Below are 17702 nucleotides of genomic sequence, written 5' to 3'. Positions count from 1 at the left end.
TTATGCATTGTTATAAATTATTAGTGTGTTTTTTTTATGAATATAGAGATAATTTTTTTAAATTACAATTCATAAATGGGAGATTTAAAATTGTGGGAAAGAAAAAATTTAGGATTCGATTTGAAACATAGTGAATTTTTTTTATAGGAGACTCGAACCCACAATCTCTTAATTGAGTATAGAGAGATTATGCCAAACTTAGTGAATTTAAAATTAGATGATAAACATATTGAATTCTTAGTATTATAAACTAAATTTGAAGTTTGGTTTTGTGAAGTTATTGGCGTTCGTCCGATCTTGATAAATTTAAATTTAGCCGTTGGATTAATACCAACCCTCTAATTTGTGACAAACTAAATCGAACTTTTTAATTTGTTCACAGCTATCTTCCAATTCCTAAATAATATAGAAAACCTTTTACACTTTTAGATAACATAGGTTGTGTTTGTTTATAAAGACAGAATATTGAAATACAAAATCGTGTTTAGCAGAGGAGATATGAACAGAGACAATGTGTCTAAAGACACTGAATTAGTGTATTTTATGTCCATCCTGACAGGAAGGACATGGAAACCCTAACAAGAAACACAACTTATTTTTTATTTTTTCTTTTATTATTATTGTTAATTTTTCATAATTATATTTTTTATTGTTATATTTTTCATCTCAAATTTTTTGAATAAAAAAATGAAAATAAATTGAATTTTCATAATTTGTTCTAATTTATCACCAAACAGAATATAAAATTTTGTGTTTCTATCCATCAATATCTTATCATATCTTATTCTCAATGTCTTATCCTGTTCTGTTCTTAAAAACAAACGGAGCCTATAACAGTGAATAACATTACTGTTTCTTCCATATAAAAATTAAAAAGCGGCTCATTCCTCATTGCATTGCATACTAATATTTGCAAGAAATTTATTTTTGTTATTTATATTTGCAAGAGTTTGTTTCAGATTAACAGTTTAATTGAGCCAAAATATTTATACGATATTGCTCCTCGATGAGGGAGCTATTAGGCAAACTTTGCTGTTGGTAATAATATATAAATCAACTTGCATAATGACTCTCTGGCCAAAAAAAAAATTGCATAATGACTGTTATGTACTTATGTTAGAAGAACCAAAAAGCATTTTAATTGTTAAATTTAAAAGTTAAAATACAACTTAAATAATAATGATCAAATGATAATTTATATGATTATAAAATTTTAGAGGATTGGAAAATGCGTAAAATTATTTATAACATGCTAGAAATGTTTAGAATGTAATAGTTAAATAAGAATTGTAAAGTTTAACTACATCAGAAAAATAGGTCAAAGATAATAAAGATAATGACTAGATATATATTATATTCATGAGTCATCATATTTATCAAAACAACTAATGTAGCAAGTTGAACTTTTTACAAGTTCTATTACTTTTGTTACAACTCATATTTGATTGTTGATAGTCAATAATAACCTTTCTTAACAATTAAGTATACCTTTTTATTTTGTCTATATAAAAGTTTGAAATTTGTGTGCTTTAATTATCTTTCCATATGTATTGAGTTTTAAGAAATTCTCTTTTTCTTTGTGAATGTGTTGGAAATTTGAGAGATAAAAAATATAATAGTATTATTCATATCAGTAAGTGATGTTGAGACTAATTAATTATGGGAGGTCTTCTTACATTTCTTGTTTTGGGTATCACATTTTTAAGAGAAAAGGATAAATAGGTCCATGACTTTTTGTCCTGTAGACATTTTTGTCTCTGACCATTGAAAAATACTTTTAAGTCCCTAACTTTCACAAAACTTGGACGGATCAGTCCTTGACGGAGGCATTTGGACGGATCAGTTCCTGACGGAAGCATTTGGACAGAGGAACTGATCCGTCCAAGTTTTGTGAAGGTCAGGGACTTAAAAGTATTTTTCAATAGTCAGGGACGAAAATGTTCGTGGGGGCAAAAGGTTAGGGATTTATTTATTATTTTCTCTATTTTTAAATTAAACTAGTTTGAGTGATGATTAGAAATCTTGATTTATCATCTTAGTTGTTAAATAGATAAGAATTATATATATATATATATATATATATATATATATTGAAAATATTGACAAGATTAAAAAAAATTGAAACTTTATTTAGAATTAAAAAGATCGTTTGAAATTTCTAATCTTTTTCAAAAAAAACTTTTTAATATTTTTAGTGTATCTTTTTGGTTAAAATATTTTTAGTATATTTAATACATTGAAAGTTAATTAAACATATAAAAAAGTTTAGGATTTTAATTAAAAATTTCCTGTTAGTTCTTTTACCAAACCCTAAAAAGAATTGTACACTAACATTCAATTATCAATGTAAAATTTTTAAAATAGTAAATGATATAGTAAATATAATTAGATATATTCATTATCCTATTTCTACATTTTTTTAGTTCTTCAGAATTTATTTCTAATAAATGGCAACATAGCAACTCGTGAATACCAACTTGAATTTTAAGGGGTTTAATAAACATGGCTTGAGCTTAGGATTCATTACTCCCACCCATGTTGAATCCACTATCCACCCTCTCTGAATATGAACATCTTTTTGTTTGTGTAGTATGATCTGGCTGAGGCAATTGACTGGGGAAAAAAAAAAGATCTTATCTAGTCACAAGTTTACCTATATTTGGACACATTTAATAAAAGTTGGAAGAACTCATGAATAGGTAAATGTATCTTCAACTCAGCAAGTTAGACCCAGTTTTATTATGAAATTATCTAAAATATAAATATCTCTTTACAAGGACAATCAGAAAAATGGACCAGATGGTTGATATAATTACTATTACTCATCACTTATGAGTCATAGCTGATAAAGACATACCCCAGTGTACCTAAGAAAAACAGCAGGTTATAACAGTAATAGAGTGGAAAGATTATGCATGATATTCCTTGGAACTTACTAGTGAATAGTGATGCCTTCTTCTTAGCTTGGCTTTCTAACACATAACAAGCATACAAAAACACTATAAACATGAAATATTACAAATAAAGGGTGGCTACACTTGTTTCAATTCCCTTGACAGAAAATTTAAATGTTAAGAAAAATCACAATTTTCTGCAACAACGCAACGAATCAAAATAATTGAATTATGGCCCTGTGATCATTACTGGTTCAGCAGACAACTTTGTAGATGAAGTGATGAAATGCGGGTAGCATGCGTCCTTCATTTGAAAGTTGAGAGTCTGGGAAGCTTGTCTCTGAGATAGTACAATCTTGCTCTCCTAACTTTACGGTGGTTTATTACTTTGATTTCTTTGATGTTTGGTGAGTAACTGCGACAGTAAACATGTGAATCATAGGACAAGAAAAACACGATAGGGCTTCTTCATAAGATAAAGATAGGAAAATTACATTGGCCTTAAGCATATATTGATAATTTGAGGAAATGAACCATTTCACTAAAGCTTCAATAGTCAAAATCAGAATTTGTGCAGCAAAGCATTGCATATATTTATCAGTACACATGAGTATCACATGCTCCTTTCTTTTAGAGGAAAGTTAATATGACAACCCCACATTTTGAACATACATTCCCCATTCCAAATATTAGGATCACATTCTTAGTTTCTTATACACAGGAAGACAATAACTAAAACATGAAGACGTGCTTATGTAAGTGACTCCAATTGTAGCAAAAAATGAAGCCTAACATGCTTGTATGGACCCTAGAATGACGATATCTTCAATTATGATGGTCTATGATCCTCTGCTTATTTCCTAACAGTTTACTTTCAAAAGGTGCATGGTACCAATTTCAAACTGTCTGACAGTACTAACACACCACCAATGTCACAATGTTAAGCATCAATTACATGGGAGTAACTGCTTCATTTTTACCCTCTATTATTTTTTTCAGGGATGCAGGGAAATGATAGCATAACTATTTCCTAGTGATATGTGGTGAACTTGGAATGCATCCAAGAGAAAACTATTGCATATAGCATAAATGATCTCGGAGCAAGCGGGAAACTTACACTGGGAAGACTATCTCAACTCCCACACCAGCAATGATTCTTCGGATTCGAATGGTAGTGTGAATACCGGCATTCTGTTTTGATATGACAATACCTTTATAGGTGGACAACCTACGCTTATTCTCAGGAACCTCCTGTAGTTGGTCGAAAATAGATCATCGTCAGATTCAACTCCGCAGAAGTGGCTTGCTAAATTTTACTTTAAAATAATCTTAGAAAAAAAAAAAAGAAACCAACAGGATACCAATTTGATTTGCACAATGTCTCCAGTCCTAAGGTCTGGAGTTGGTCTCTCCTTATCTGAAGCCTCAATTGCTCTTTGATTCAATATCTGCATGAACGGCAGCATGCACTCTCAGATACATACTTGTTTCCGTGTTGAAGGTGATATTACAAGTTACACAGACCTAGCTAGTGACAATACACCTATGCTTTTGAAACTTCAAAATAGAAACTATAAAAATGAATTCATTCCAACTTCCAACTTCAAAGACCATTTATGAGTAAAACAGATCATTTTTCACATTGAACTAAAGCAACACTTATTTATGAGTACTCATTGTGTCTGAAATGTTACATACAATGTGAATGTGTCAAGGTGTACAGACAGTTTGAAACCAAACAATCACGCAAACAAGTGAATGCTCTTAAAACTGTAGAAAAGCAAAAGTCTTATGTGCTCCCAAATTACGAGAAAAAGTATTTCTATGTTCCATTAATCACTTGATCAGTTTCTGTCCTACCATTTTATTAAAAGACGACGAAAAAGAAGTCATGAAAATAAACTCGTGCCAACATCTCCACAAAATTACTTTTCCTCGGCTCCAAAAACATAAACACTATATTTACTCATACAAACACATTTTCACAATCCTAGACAACCTCTTGCAATAAAGGGATGAAGAACAGGATCCAAATTATCATAATCATGACTCCTTAATACTATGTATTTTTCTTTGATGATTTTCTTAATCTTATGCAAAATTAAACTCTGCAATGGATAGTTATCTCTATCTGGAGGTAGTACCTAACATGCTGCAACATTGATGAATCTTTAAACAATGTGCACAATTAAAACTACAATTACTTGAATCATTGTATACTAACAGTAGGAAACACAAACACATTACACAATGAGGTAATTAAATGACGAAATTACCCCCATAATGTCACCAAGCTTGACTCGAGGTTTTCTTGGAGGCTTGGGTTCCTCCTCCACCTGTTCTTCCACTCCTGCTTCAGCTTCGGCTTCCGCTTCGGAAGAAGCCGAAGCTGATTCTTCTCCTCCACCTTCGACATTATCATCCGAAGCAGCAGCATCAGCACCTTCAGCATTGGAATCAGCTCTGGCTACAAAAGTAGCAGGCTTTGCAATGAGAGGAGCGCAACGCCATGAAACCGAGCTCGAAATCAATGGCGCGTTGCGACGAAAAGAAGATACCATAGCAGAGAAACCTAACGGCTTGGATGGAAAACATTGATTGAGGTTGGTTTGCAGTATTGAAGAAGAACCAAGCATCATGGCCTGCTGCATATGGATTTTTTTTTTTAAAATTCACATTAAAAATTAATTCATGAATTGGTTAATTATATCATAAATAATTCGAAGGAAAAGAAAAAGAAGAAAGGAGATGGAAGGAACCTGAAGAACAACTTGGGAAGCCATGGTGTTCGATGAGGAAGAGATGGAACGGTAGCACTCTTATCTGCTTCTATCCATTTTTTTTTTCGTACGTGAAACTTTTTTAATCTTAATCTGGGCTTTATATTGGGCTTGCTCAAAATTTTCGGCCCAACTGTATAAAACAAAGGAAAAAGTATCCAGTACCAAAAATTTGACCAAAAAGTACAGGAAACATTTCAAGTGCACCGGAGAGTATCGGTGCACTAGTTGTTTTAACCGTTGATTTCAATTAATATATATTATATATATTTTTTATAATTTAGATCAACGATTAAAACAACTGGTGCATCGGTACTCCCGGTGCACTTGAAATGTTTCCAAAAGTACAATATACACACAGAAAGAACTCATCATCTCTTAAATAAGTAATGAAGATTTAAACCTCATTTAGACAAAAAGTTTTCAAATTTCGGCTTAGTTGTTCTACTTATTGATGTGTTTATAAGCTAATAAATAATTAAACATTTTACTTAACAATAAATACTCCTACAATAGAAAAAATAATTTACAAAACAAGATACATGAAAAAATAAAAAAGAGAGACAAACATAAAAAAAAAATGAAAGCAATTGGTTGTTGAATCTTGAATGGTCCTATTAAAGTGTGTTAGTTAGGACTTAAGTTGGAATTGTGATTATGTTATTTAGTCATTATTGAGTATTGATGACATTTTCAATTTCACTAAAAAAAAATTAATGACATTGCTAATACTCGCACAAATCTACTATAGCTGATTAATTATAGTTTATTATCTAAAATTTTGAATGATAATAATATCATCTTAATTATATATATATATATGAAAAATTTTCAAGTGTACTAGTACACTGGTATTTCAGTGATTTTTAACCGTTGATCTTAATTATAAAAAGTATATATAATATATATAATTAAGATTAACGGTTAAAAATTACTAAAACACCGATGTACGGTATATTTAAAAACTTTCATATATATATATATAGAGAGAGGAGGGAGTTATTTAAAACAAAAACAATAAATAACTCATTGACTTTTTAAGTTTTTATTTCGAAAATAAATAAATTATTAATTAATTAAAAATATAAAAATAATTTTTTTAAAAAAAATGAAATATTTAATTTTTTTTTTAAATAATCTATTTATTCTTATATATTTTAAATAAAAAATAAAAAGACTCGTATTTAAAAAATAAAAAATATTTTTATATTTTTAATTAATAAACAAATTAAAAAATCAGGATATATTTATCTTTTTCTAAAAAAAATATATATATATGGCGGTATAATCAAGTCAAATAGTTTGGTAGTAAAACTTAATTGCAAGTAGCTTTGCTTGGTTCTTGAGCAACACATTGGTCAATTTTTCATTTCATTTACCGGTGTCTTTGAAACGCTTTTTAAGTCCTCTTAACATTTTGATCCATTTCCGTACCAAGTTTCAGATCCGAAGCACTCATAGTTCAAGATCCGATCTTTCCCCAGGTTAGTTCCGTTCTCCATGATTACTTCAATGTAGCACTCTAGTTACAAAATTATATGGTCGGCGTCAACAAAAATATCTCTTTGATCTCAAACTTTCGATTTTTTTACGAAGCTTCTTCGTTCGTAGATAACACGACCTAAACTTTAGTCTAAAACGGTCTTCTGTTTTAATTCTCTCTCTTTTTTGTTGTTATTTTTTTTTAATAAAAATTATTTTGTTTTTCTTTTTTTGATAAAATTACTGGCCTTTTTTTTTTCGAGCTTCATGTTTGGTTTAGCGCGAGCTGATTTTAGTTCAAGCGGATTTCTGAATAGTTGTTGAATACCTGCAAAGAAAAGAAAAATCGTTACTTGCCTTTTTTTTTTGTTGATTTTGTTGAATATTTATTCGATGCTTTAGCTACTTTTAGGATTATAGCATGGCACGTTGGTTCTTAATCTTGGAACTGTTGGTAGTTGTGGTTTGGCAATGCATCTAGATGTTAAAAAAGCTAAATGAGTAGTTGAGTGGTTAAATATAACAAGAACAAGAACAGGAATATAGTTGAGATCATTAAGAAGAACTTGTATTCAAATGACTTTTCCGCTGGCACATGTGTGATCTGTGATTTATAATCATGGGGAACTGATTTGCTTCTTTCTTAATCAAATTCCAAACTTTTGAAGTTTTTTTTTTTTTTTTCATGTTTTCTTTATTGGAAACTTGTGTTCAGATTTAATTTGAATATAATTTGGCAGATGTAGGCGCCACCTCTGAAAATTTTGACTTGCACCTGAATCTGAAAAGTTGCCGTCATCGGTTTATAACTATAGAGCAGCTATCCAAGAGATCTGCAGCTGTTGCTTCTGCTGGATTGGATTCGGAATATATCTCGGTATATACCAAGGGCGCATCTGCGCAAAGGCAATCTTGATTTCACGAGTTAGATTATTGAGGCAGGGTTTATGCCTGAACAGAAGTTAATGCACTAGTTGTCTTTGCTCCCAAATGATCTTATGTTGGATTTGGTTGTAAGTGAAGATATTAAACAGATTTGTGTGGGATATCTACATTGTCATGGATATAACTAAAAATACAGGAGATGGTACAGAGTGAATTTTCTTCAGAGGTGGTTGACTTCACCGAGGTCAATGACGTCAACAATGGAAGCATAGGGTCTGGCTTTCGTCGAGAACCTTCATTTTCAGGATGGTGTGATGATAATGGAACAGTCCATTTGGAGCAGCAACTCAGGGATGAAGATGTTAGTTTAGAGGAAGACTCGGATTTTGAGTTGCCTTTTCCTCAAAAGAACGAGCAGCAAAGCATATCTTTTGATAGAGACAGACGCTTTCACCTGAAGTATCAGCAAAGGAGGAGTATGCAAAAGAATTTTACAGGTACCATGGATGTGGATTCAAGTTATCAGAGCGGTAATGGATCTGGAAAGTATGTGCCTTTTGATGTTGAAGACAACTCGGAAAGGGGGATGACTGGTGTTGACTCCTCCGTTCGTGCGGTTGATACTGGATCTTTTGTAAAAGGCTCCAAAGATCCTATTTCTGCAGCAAATATCTTAAAGACATTGTTTTTTATACTTGTGTGGTACACTTTCAGTCTATTTTTGACCTTGTAAGTTCCTTGTTTATGCTTTGGTCTTCAGAAGCATTGCTACCTGCTTAGCGTATTTATATTCTTTTAACTTTTATCTCTCATTCTAATATTTTGAATAGGTACAATAAAACTCTTTTAGGAGATCATATGGGAAAGTTCCCAGCTCCCTTTTTGATGAATACCATCCACTTTGCAATGCAAGCTATTTTAGCTAAATCTATCACCTGGTTTTGGTCTGAGAGATTTGAAAGCAGTGTTGTTATGTCTTGGAATGACTACTTCTGGAGAGGTATGATTCCAATTTCTTCTCCCATATTCTTTAATACATTTTGCTGACAATTTGTTGCTTTATTATTCTTACAGCTGCCAAATGTTCCACGTCACTTAACTTTTCTTCATATTGCTTTAGATTTGCAATGCTTAGTGGTTGTAGCTCTTCTGGACATCAATGTTAGATATTTGGGGTATGTTTGGCTGGAGGATAAAAAAGGGGTAGAAATTATCACAAATGTGCTTTACTGTCCACCCAAACAGACCATAGTTTATTCTATTTGAATATGCTTTTAGTTTCGTGGAACTTTGCTAGACTTTTATCTATATGGATGCTCAACTATGTTCACATGTTGAATAGATAACCTAATAATCAGTTATTTCTATTTGTTGATTTAAGTGCAACTTTTACACTCAAATGCACAAAATTGCTTGCAATATGAATTGATCTTAGCAAAGGATGGTTGGAAGTGAGTCAAGTGACACTTCTATTAATTTTACTTCCTCTCATCTTCCACCTGAAAGCGCACTTTTTTTGGCAAATTTCTGCCATTATAATATTAACCTTTCTATCAACTAATGCCACAGATGGAATTTGCCTTTCACAGTTGTACCAACTGCTATTGGAACAGCGATGGATGTTAACCTGAGCAATGCATCTCTAGTTTTCATCTCTGTCACATTTGCTACAATGGTAAGTAGCATTTCTTTTCTTTTCATGTTAATTGAGATAAATGTCATTTTGAGTTTATTTTCCTGTTTTAATGGAAGTAATCATCCTTCCGAACCTTAATCGCATTCCTTTGCTCTTTTCAGTGTAAATCTGCTGCTCCAATTTTTCTACTTCTGTTTGCGTTTGCTTTCAGGTGAATTTCTTGTAATTACCTCTGTAAATTATGTGGTTATTTGAGGGAAAAAAAATTAAATCTTAAGGAGCTGCTCCAAGAAAATTGTGGGAGTATTATGGAAAGCAAATATTATTCTTGAGAGATCTCAAGTGACGTACTTCAGATAAAAACGCTCTCAGCTATATATATAATTTCATGTATATAACATTATATACACATTATAATCTTACCTAACATTTAAATATAAATATATGTTGGAAGGTTGGAGACACCAAGCTTTAAACTATCAGGCATCATCATGGTAATCTCCATTGGGATACTATTAACAGGTACAAATGAGGCCCTTCATTTTTCATGGTGATAATTTAATATTTTAATATGTATCTCAAACCTTGCATCTGGATTTTATTTTTCTTTGGTATAATGCAGTCGCAAAAGAAACAGAGTTTGAATTATTTGGATTCATACTTGTCATGCTTGCTGCTGTTATGTCTGGCTTCCGCTGGTGCATGACTCAGATTCTTTTGCAGGTATTATGTTTAGATTTCATTTTTTCTATATTATACTTTTTCTACAGATGCATTATACCTGCATTACCAACACACAATTGCACTTGCACAAGCATGTTCCTGTTTTATTATTTTTGCCATTCTTTATAACCTAAACAATGCTGCTTCATGTTTTTTGGGTTTGGACCTGATTTTTCATTCTCGTCCTGCGTGTTGAACTGCAAAACCAATTGGCAGAAAGAATCCTATGGTAAGTTCTGTGAATCTCACTAGTCTCGATTAAAATGATTGATATTTACATATTCATTTTTGCTTTTGGTCAATCAAATCCATAAATCCCAATATGTGAATGATCCTGATAGATTCAGCAGCTAGCAGAATTGATAAGCTTTGTTGAAGAACTAGGGATTGCAAATCACAGTCCCTATAGGAATACATGGTTGGAACTACCAATTATGGAGGGAGCTCAGCCTCTCCAATTCTAATAGATTTAACAGAAAAATGCACAAAACTGAAAACTAACTAGTCAACTAGTATTTTTAGGCAGCAGCTAGGACTAAGACTACTACCCTCATGCCTGTTAGCTTAGCTCAAAAGGAACAAACAGCCAAATAATGCCAGCAAGTAGAACTACTTGCCTCTCTTCTTGTAAACTAAACCAAACTTGTTTGGGGTCACCCTATCAGATCCTAGGAGTATAATAAACATAAATTAAATGTTAGTTGTGGGTGTGAATACTTGTCAAGGAAACAATATATTTCTTTTGAAAAGTTTAGGATAAAAATATTTTTTATTCCTGTATGCAACAGTATATTTACTTTTGTACACATCAACAACAACAACAAAAACAATAATAATGGAGATGCAGGGGAATGAACCCTGTACCTCTTGCATGCAAAGCGAGCGCTCTACCATTTGAGCTACATCCCCAAATACGATACACATTCTTAAAATTTAGTTTAGTTCTTCTTACCAAATACCAACTACCAAGCCGTGTTCAACTTGGTGGCTTTAGCTAATTTAATTGTTATAATACCCCGAACCTGAACATGGTTTGTTAAAGTTATAAAAAAGGTGAAGTTTAAGGACCAAATTGAAAATTAATCTGATGTGTCACCAACGATAATTATTTGTTCCTTGTGAAATTCAGTAATAGTTTGCTATTGATACATGACACATATTATTGTTTTGATTCCTATACCTCTTGTGAATTTATGCCAAGCCTGCTGTATTATAGCAGCAACAAACAACAGGGATAAAATGGGAACAAATTTAAAACTTTTTTAATGTGTGTAGGGATTAAATTAAAAATGAGGATCACATGTAGAGACTATTTTTAACAAAGTTGGAAAGAGAAGACAATATAAAATTGGAGCATCAGGAATCTTCTTTAACTTCAAAATAAATAAATAAATGTTCCTGTAGAGAGCCCAGGGCACTTTAAATCCAAGCACTTCATGTGGACTTTGGAGGTCTTAAATTATAGATGGATATTGTTTATTTGAAGACTGAGGGAGCTAACTCTGAATTCCATGTTCTAGTGCACGCTTGTTAATGTTTCACTTGATCCTCCCTTGAATTTCCTCCAGCTAAATATTTATCAATGCTGTCATATTTTAGCAAAAAATTTATTTACCTTTCCAGATGATACTGATTTCAGGTCTAAAAAATCCGCTTACCCTGATGAGCTACGTAGCTCCAGTCATGGCAATGCTTACTGCACTTCTTTCGCTTGCATTAGATCCATGGGATAAATTCCGAGAAAACCAGTACTTTGATAATTCATGGCACATAACACGAACTTGCTTGCTGTTGCTTTTTGGTGGTGCACTCGCCTTTTTTATGGTAGGCTTATATATTCCCTTTAAGATGCATACATGTTTTGTTCCTCTTTCCCTTTTCCCTGACACCAAAAAAGCGAGTTTTACATATTTATTACGTAAATTACACTGTCCTGACCTCCCCTGCCATTTGGTGAAATTCAACCTGGCTCTCCTCTGTTTCTAGATCATACATTGACTTCCCTTGAAATTTTGGTAATAATATGTACCAAACGCCTCTAATGGGAGGTCAACGTAGGTTGAATTGTACTGAACTCAAGGGAGGTAAGTGTAACTTTCGAGTTCTATTGATGTTAGTTAATGCTTGACTTGTTTCTGGTTTGACATGTCTTAGAACAGATTTTATTTATTTACAGACATTAGTTAATGTTAGCCACTGATCTTTCCTACATTTGGATATTTTATTTCTTGTTGCGTAGGTACTAACAGAATATGTTTTGGTCTCGGTAACTAGTGCTGTCACAGTCACAATAGCGGGGGTTGTAAAGGAGGCTGTCACCATATTGGTATCATTCCTTTCGATGACTTTGTTCACTGATATAATTATCCAGTAGCATCCCCTCTTCTTTTTGGCTCAGATTTCTAGACTACATGTTTACTATGTGATATTCTACTTGTATAACTGAACTATATAGCTTAAATGCATATTTGTATCTATAAACTTTTCACATCAAGGTTGCTGATTATACATGATACATCTACTTGAACTTAAATCTTATGTGTTCTTGCTGTTCATATGTAGGTTGCAGTATTGTACTTTCATGATGAATTTACTTGGTTGAAAGGATTTGGTCTATTCATTATCATCGTTGGCGTCAGTTTATTCAATTGGTACAAGTAAGTCATGAACCGATGTATATTTCAAGTGACAGTTCCTAACATGCAGTTGTTTTATGTTGTTTAACTAAGCCAGCTGATTTAACAAAGGGATAAAAATGTTTTTCTTATTTTTTTTTTCCCTTTTATTTTTCGTTTCAGATACCAGAAGCTTCAGAAGGGGCACACAAGTGAGAATGGTGTGTCAGAGCATCTTGCAACAGATTCTGCTGCCAAATATGTTATTCTTGAGGAGATGGATGAACATGGTGATGCCATTTAAGACCTTGATGCAACAAAGGACCCAGAACCAAGTAAGTCTTTCATTGGGTGCAAGATAAAATATGCAATGTTTAATCCCTTCATTTATATATTTACAAGTGCACTAATGAGTTTAATTTTGATGCACATTATAAAGAGGTTTAAACAGTCAATCTAATCAAATTCATGCATTTAGATGACTTTTTAAGGTAGTAGGTCTAAACTCTTTTATACTAACCATGCATGAAAATTAAATTCTTTTCTAAATGTCACATGTGTACTTAGTCACATTACTATTTACTGAAGTTGGTGTTTCTAAATTTTGTGCATATCAAAGCCTCAAATTCTGAAGAACAAAGGGAGCAAAATTATCTTTCTGTGACTTGCATGTTGGCTAGCAAGGTCTCATATTTTCAGATTTCAGATAGCCATGATGTCCCTTGTTGGAATTTTGATGTTAATTTTCGTTTGAGCTTTTATGAAATTGAGAAAAAATTTTCAAGCTATAGTTGCCAAGATGGTACCAATACCAAATCCAGTCTTTGTTGTATTCTGGTTGAATATGTGAATAATCAGATTTTGGCATTCTTTGGAGTGTATAACATATAAATGAGATCACAACAGATTGGAATAGATGATTTTTTTTTTCAGGATTGTATAGAAATCATTTCTCATCATGATGATGGTTATTTTGCATGTATAATAACGATATATACTATATGCAGTTAATAATTTCTTATCAACGTGGAAGGTAGTGCCCATGAGGCCATGACTACAACTTCTCAAATAAGTGTTATTTGTAAATGTATTTGGATTTTGGACCCAAATAGATAATATTAAGGAAATTATCTCCTTTTCATAATTAACTGATACCTAACTATACAAAGAGAGATAGAATAAATAAAAGAAAGGGTACAACAAAAGAAAAAGTTAATAAATATAGTTTTGTATATTATATATATTATAGAAGTTTAAGTAATGTCAACAAGATTTTAAAAAAAAAAAAGTGGTATATTATTTACATGATAAAAATTCTGATACAGTTAATATCATGTGAAGTTAATAGTTGAGAATTGTTAGATAATAATCTACTCAAATTTATCAAATTATTCCATCTTTTGATTTTTATCGATGAGATATGGTTAATGTTACATAGGGTCATTTGGGAACTTTAAAAGTAACTTTTTTTTAACTTTTGACTTATGAAAAGTAGTAGTATTAATATTTAGTACAATTTTTAAAATTAAATTATAGTTTTCTAAAAAGTTATTTAAGAGCTTATAGAGAAGTTAAAAAAAAATTTAGGTTAATAGTTAATACCGTATTATTGTAGGCAATTGAAGTAAGTGGCATTGGTTACACTTTTGATATGATTTTTGAAACCGAGATATTTTTTTATTTTTTTTTTTTTTTTAGGATTTAAGCTCTCATTTGCAAATAAATTTCACTCAAAAGAAATAGCCAAAATTGTCCTTAAAAGATACCTCAATCTCCATTTTGATCTTCGAAAGATAAAGATAATCAAAATCGTCCCTGAAAGATACTATTGGTTACGTTAGTCCTTCCGTCAGTTAGATGATAACGTGTCACGTTAAGTGTCACGTGGCATATGATGACGTGGAGGGCTAATGCCACGTGTCACAAGATGATTGGTTGACATGTCAGGTCAGTGACACGTGGCATACCACGTAACATTTGACATGTAAAAAAGTTATTTATAATCAAAATAGTCCTTGAAAGTTTAGACGTAAGTCATTTTCATCCCTAAAATTTTAAAAATTAATCAAATTAGTCCTTATATAAGTTTTTTTATTTTTTCTTGATAATATTAAATTTAAAATATTTTTTGATACTACTAATTTTAATAGAAATGTAATTGACAATCAAAAAATTAATAATTGTATCTTTTCTTCTTAAAAATTTTTCAATAAAAATATCTCTCTCCTTTAATTCTTGTCAAAATCTCTCTTATTCTTTTCTATTCTAAAACATTTTTCTTGCATTATTACATTTTGTTGATATATATATATACTCAAAATTGAAACATAAGTATTTGTTAACCTAAACAAAGTTATATGCTCAAAATCAAAATTTATATATGTTAACCAAAATGAAAGTAATACGGTAATAAAAAAAAATATGGTTAATAAATTTTTATTAACTTTGTTTAGGTTAACATACATAAATTTTTATTTTGAGCATATAACTTTGTTTAGGTTAACAAATACATACATTACAATTTGAGTATATATATATTCCAGCAAAATCTAATAATGTAAGAAAAAAGTTTTAGAATAGAAAAAAATAAGAGAGATTTTGACAAGAATTAAAGGAGATAGATAATTTTATTGAACAAATTTTTAAGAAGAAAAGATACAATTACTAATTTTTTGATTATCAATTATATTTTTATTAAAATTATTAGTATCAAAAAATATTTTAAATTTAATATTATCAAGAAAAAATAAAAAGATTTATATAAGAACTAATTTGATTAATTTTTAAAATTTTAGGGATGAAAATGATTTACGTCTGAACTTTTAAGGACTATTTCGATTATAAATAACTTTTTTACATGTTAAGTGACACGTGGCATGCCAGGTGTCACCGATCTGATATGTCAACTAATCATCTTGTGACACGTGGCATTAGCTCTTCACGTCATCATCCAACTGACGGAAGGATTAATGTGACCAATCGTATATCTTTCGGAGATAATTTTGATTATCTTTATCTTTCAAAAACTAAAATAGAGATTAAAATATCTTTCAAGACGATTTTAGCTATTTACTCGTCAAAATTATTTAACAGATTTTTGTTACAATGACTTAATTTCAATCGGGTATTGTATCCCTTTTTTATCCGAACTTTATTAAACTATGTACACCTTAGAATATGTAGCAAGTAGCAACTCCTTCAGTTATAGGATATTTCAATAATTTTTAATTATTGATCTTAATTATAAAAATTATATAATATATATAATTAAAATTAATTGTTAAAAATTATTGAAATATCGATGTAATGATATACTTAAAAGTTTTTTTAAACTATATGCTATTATTGTGTTGATTACAGAAATGTGTGAGGACATTTTTTTTTTATGTTTAATTAAACTCCCGTTTCTCATATCGAGAACGGATATTCCTTTTCTGGCTGAGGGAGAACAAGGATATTCCTTTGGACAGATGTGCTTTTTAGTTTTTCCTCACCTATAATTTAACATTTAATAATAATGTTAAAAAAACAAAAAATACTGTCGAAATTTATTTTATTTAATATTTATTAATTATTATAATAAATTAATAAATATTAAATAAAATAAATTTGAGTTAATTTTGATAAGGGCATGGATGGTGGTTGCGGGACGGTGATAAGGGCGGGGAAGAGAGCGATCGAAGCAGGGGCAGGGGCTCTTCATGAAGGTTCTGCTGCAGGGAGTGAGTCGATGCACGGGGACCGGTTGGGGGTGTCTGAGAAGTTCTTGGAGACAACTCGTGAAGCAAAAATGGGTATACATGGGCTGACTATTGATGAGGGGGCAATTGGGAATAAGGTGGTCATGGAAGCAGATGAAGGAAAGTCCAGAGAGAGAGAGGACGACAGAATTTTTAAGGAAGCACAACTCAAGGAATCGGAGGTTACATGGAATCTGGCAGTGGAATCCGGCGCTGTGTTATATGATGAAGATGTGGATATTATGAGTATTTTACAAGCTGAGAATGCAAAGATAGCGGAGAAACGGAAGCTGGCGAAACAAAAAGAAAAGGCAAGAAGGAGTCGTCCAAAGAACAAATGTAAGGTGAGAAATAATTTGGTTAAATGATTGTGAGTTGTTGGAATATTAGGGGTTTGGGGGGAGACGGAAAACTGAGCATGATAAAAACATTAAAGAAGAAATATAATGTGAACATGTTAGGCTTAATTGAAACAAAAAAGGAGGTTATTTTGAAATATGATGTTGCCAGGATATGGGGAAGTAGTACTGTAGGATGGGAGTTTGTGGAATCTGTTGGGGCAGCTGGTGGGCTTCTGTTGATGTGGGATGATATGATGTTTCAAAAAAGTAATTGTTATAAAGGGGAGAGGTGGTTGTGCGTTGAAGGCGTGTTAACAAAAAATAACTTCCAGTGTGCCTATTGTTTGGTGTACGGGGCACATGGGAGGGAAGAAAAGCGGGTGGTATGGGAGGAATTGAGTTATATTGCGGGTTTGTGCCAGGTTCCTTTCTGTTTGTTGGGAGACTTTAATGAGATTTTACAAGTGGAGGATCGCAAAGGGGGGATGAGTTTGTCGGTCTCGGCGGAAGAGTTTAAAAGTTGGGTTCAAGACATGCAGCTAGTGGATTTACCCCTTACTGATAGGAAGTACACATGGTTCAGGGGCAGTCTTGTAGCAGAATAGA

The 17702-nt window shown here is 31.8% G+C and overlaps 2 protein-coding genes across 3 annotated transcripts; one reads left to right on the top strand and one right to left on the bottom strand.

The window, feature by feature from the left end:
* Positions 1-2932: 2932 nt before the first annotated feature.
* LOC112719779 (large ribosomal subunit protein bL19cz) lies at positions 2933-5776 on the bottom strand. 2 transcript variants are annotated; one of them, XM_025770468.3, is made up of 5 exons: positions 5654-5776; positions 5171-5536; positions 4256-4342; positions 4012-4145; positions 2933-3309 (listed from the first exon to the last, which is right to left on the bottom strand). In XM_025770468.3, exons 1-5 carry the CDS (start codon positions 5675-5677, stop codon positions 3201-3203), a joined length of 720 nt encoding a protein of 239 aa, XP_025626253.1. In that variant the 5' UTR covers positions 5678-5776; the 3' UTR covers positions 2933-3200. The 2 variants fall into 2 exon arrangements, with proteins under 2 accessions (XP_025626253.1, XP_025626252.1); XM_025770467.3 differs by having other exon boundaries at positions 5171-5539; positions 5654-5774.
* A 1197-nt stretch (positions 5777-6973) lies between these two features.
* Positions 6974-14040, top strand: LOC112719777 (probable sugar phosphate/phosphate translocator At1g06470). The gene is made up of 13 exons (XM_025770466.3): positions 6974-7158; positions 7897-8770; positions 8872-9041; positions 9631-9716; positions 9839-9888; positions 10132-10199; positions 10300-10400; positions 10617-10629; positions 12040-12224; positions 12640-12726; positions 12963-13057; positions 13199-13350; positions 13635-14040. Exons 2-12 carry the CDS (start codon positions 8241-8243, stop codon positions 13317-13319), a joined length of 1506 nt encoding a protein of 501 aa, XP_025626251.1. The 5' UTR covers positions 6974-7158; positions 7897-8240; the 3' UTR covers positions 13320-13350; positions 13635-14040.
* The last annotated feature ends 3662 nt before the right edge of the window (positions 14041-17702 follow it).

Source organism: Arachis hypogaea, chromosome 11 (assembly GCF_003086295.3).
Source record: "Arachis hypogaea cultivar Tifrunner chromosome 11, arahy.Tifrunner.gnm2.J5K5, whole genome shotgun sequence".
Taxonomy (NCBI): domain Eukaryota; kingdom Viridiplantae; phylum Streptophyta; class Magnoliopsida; order Fabales; family Fabaceae; genus Arachis; species Arachis hypogaea.
The sequence above is the reverse complement of the archived record's forward strand: the minus strand, read 5'-3'. Positions and strand labels throughout refer to the sequence as shown.

Bases quoted from the DNA above. Each gene is read 5' to 3' on its own strand.
- LOC112719779 (XM_025770467.3), bottom strand. From the start codon at position 5,677: ATGGCTTCCCAAGTTGTTCTTCAG. The intron at 5,540-5,653 runs GTTCCTTCCATC...ATCCATATGCAG, and splicing joins CTTCCCAAGTTGTTCTTCAG to CAGGCCATGATGCTTGGTTC. The intron at 4,146-4,255 runs GTATCCTGTTGG...GACCAACTACAG, and splicing joins ACATTGTGCAAATCAAATTG to GAGGTTCCTGAGAATAAGCG.
- LOC112719777 (XM_025770466.3), top strand. From the start codon at position 8,241: ATGGTACAGAGTGAATTTTCTTCAGAGGTGGTTGACTTCACCGAGGTC. The intron at 10,200-10,299 runs GTACAAATGAGG...GGTATAATGCAG, and splicing joins CATTGGGATACTATTAACAG to TCGCAAAAGAAACAGAGTTT. The intron at 12,225-12,639 runs GTAGGCTTATAT...CTTGTTGCGTAG, and splicing joins GTGCACTCGCCTTTTTTATG to GTACTAACAGAATATGTTTT.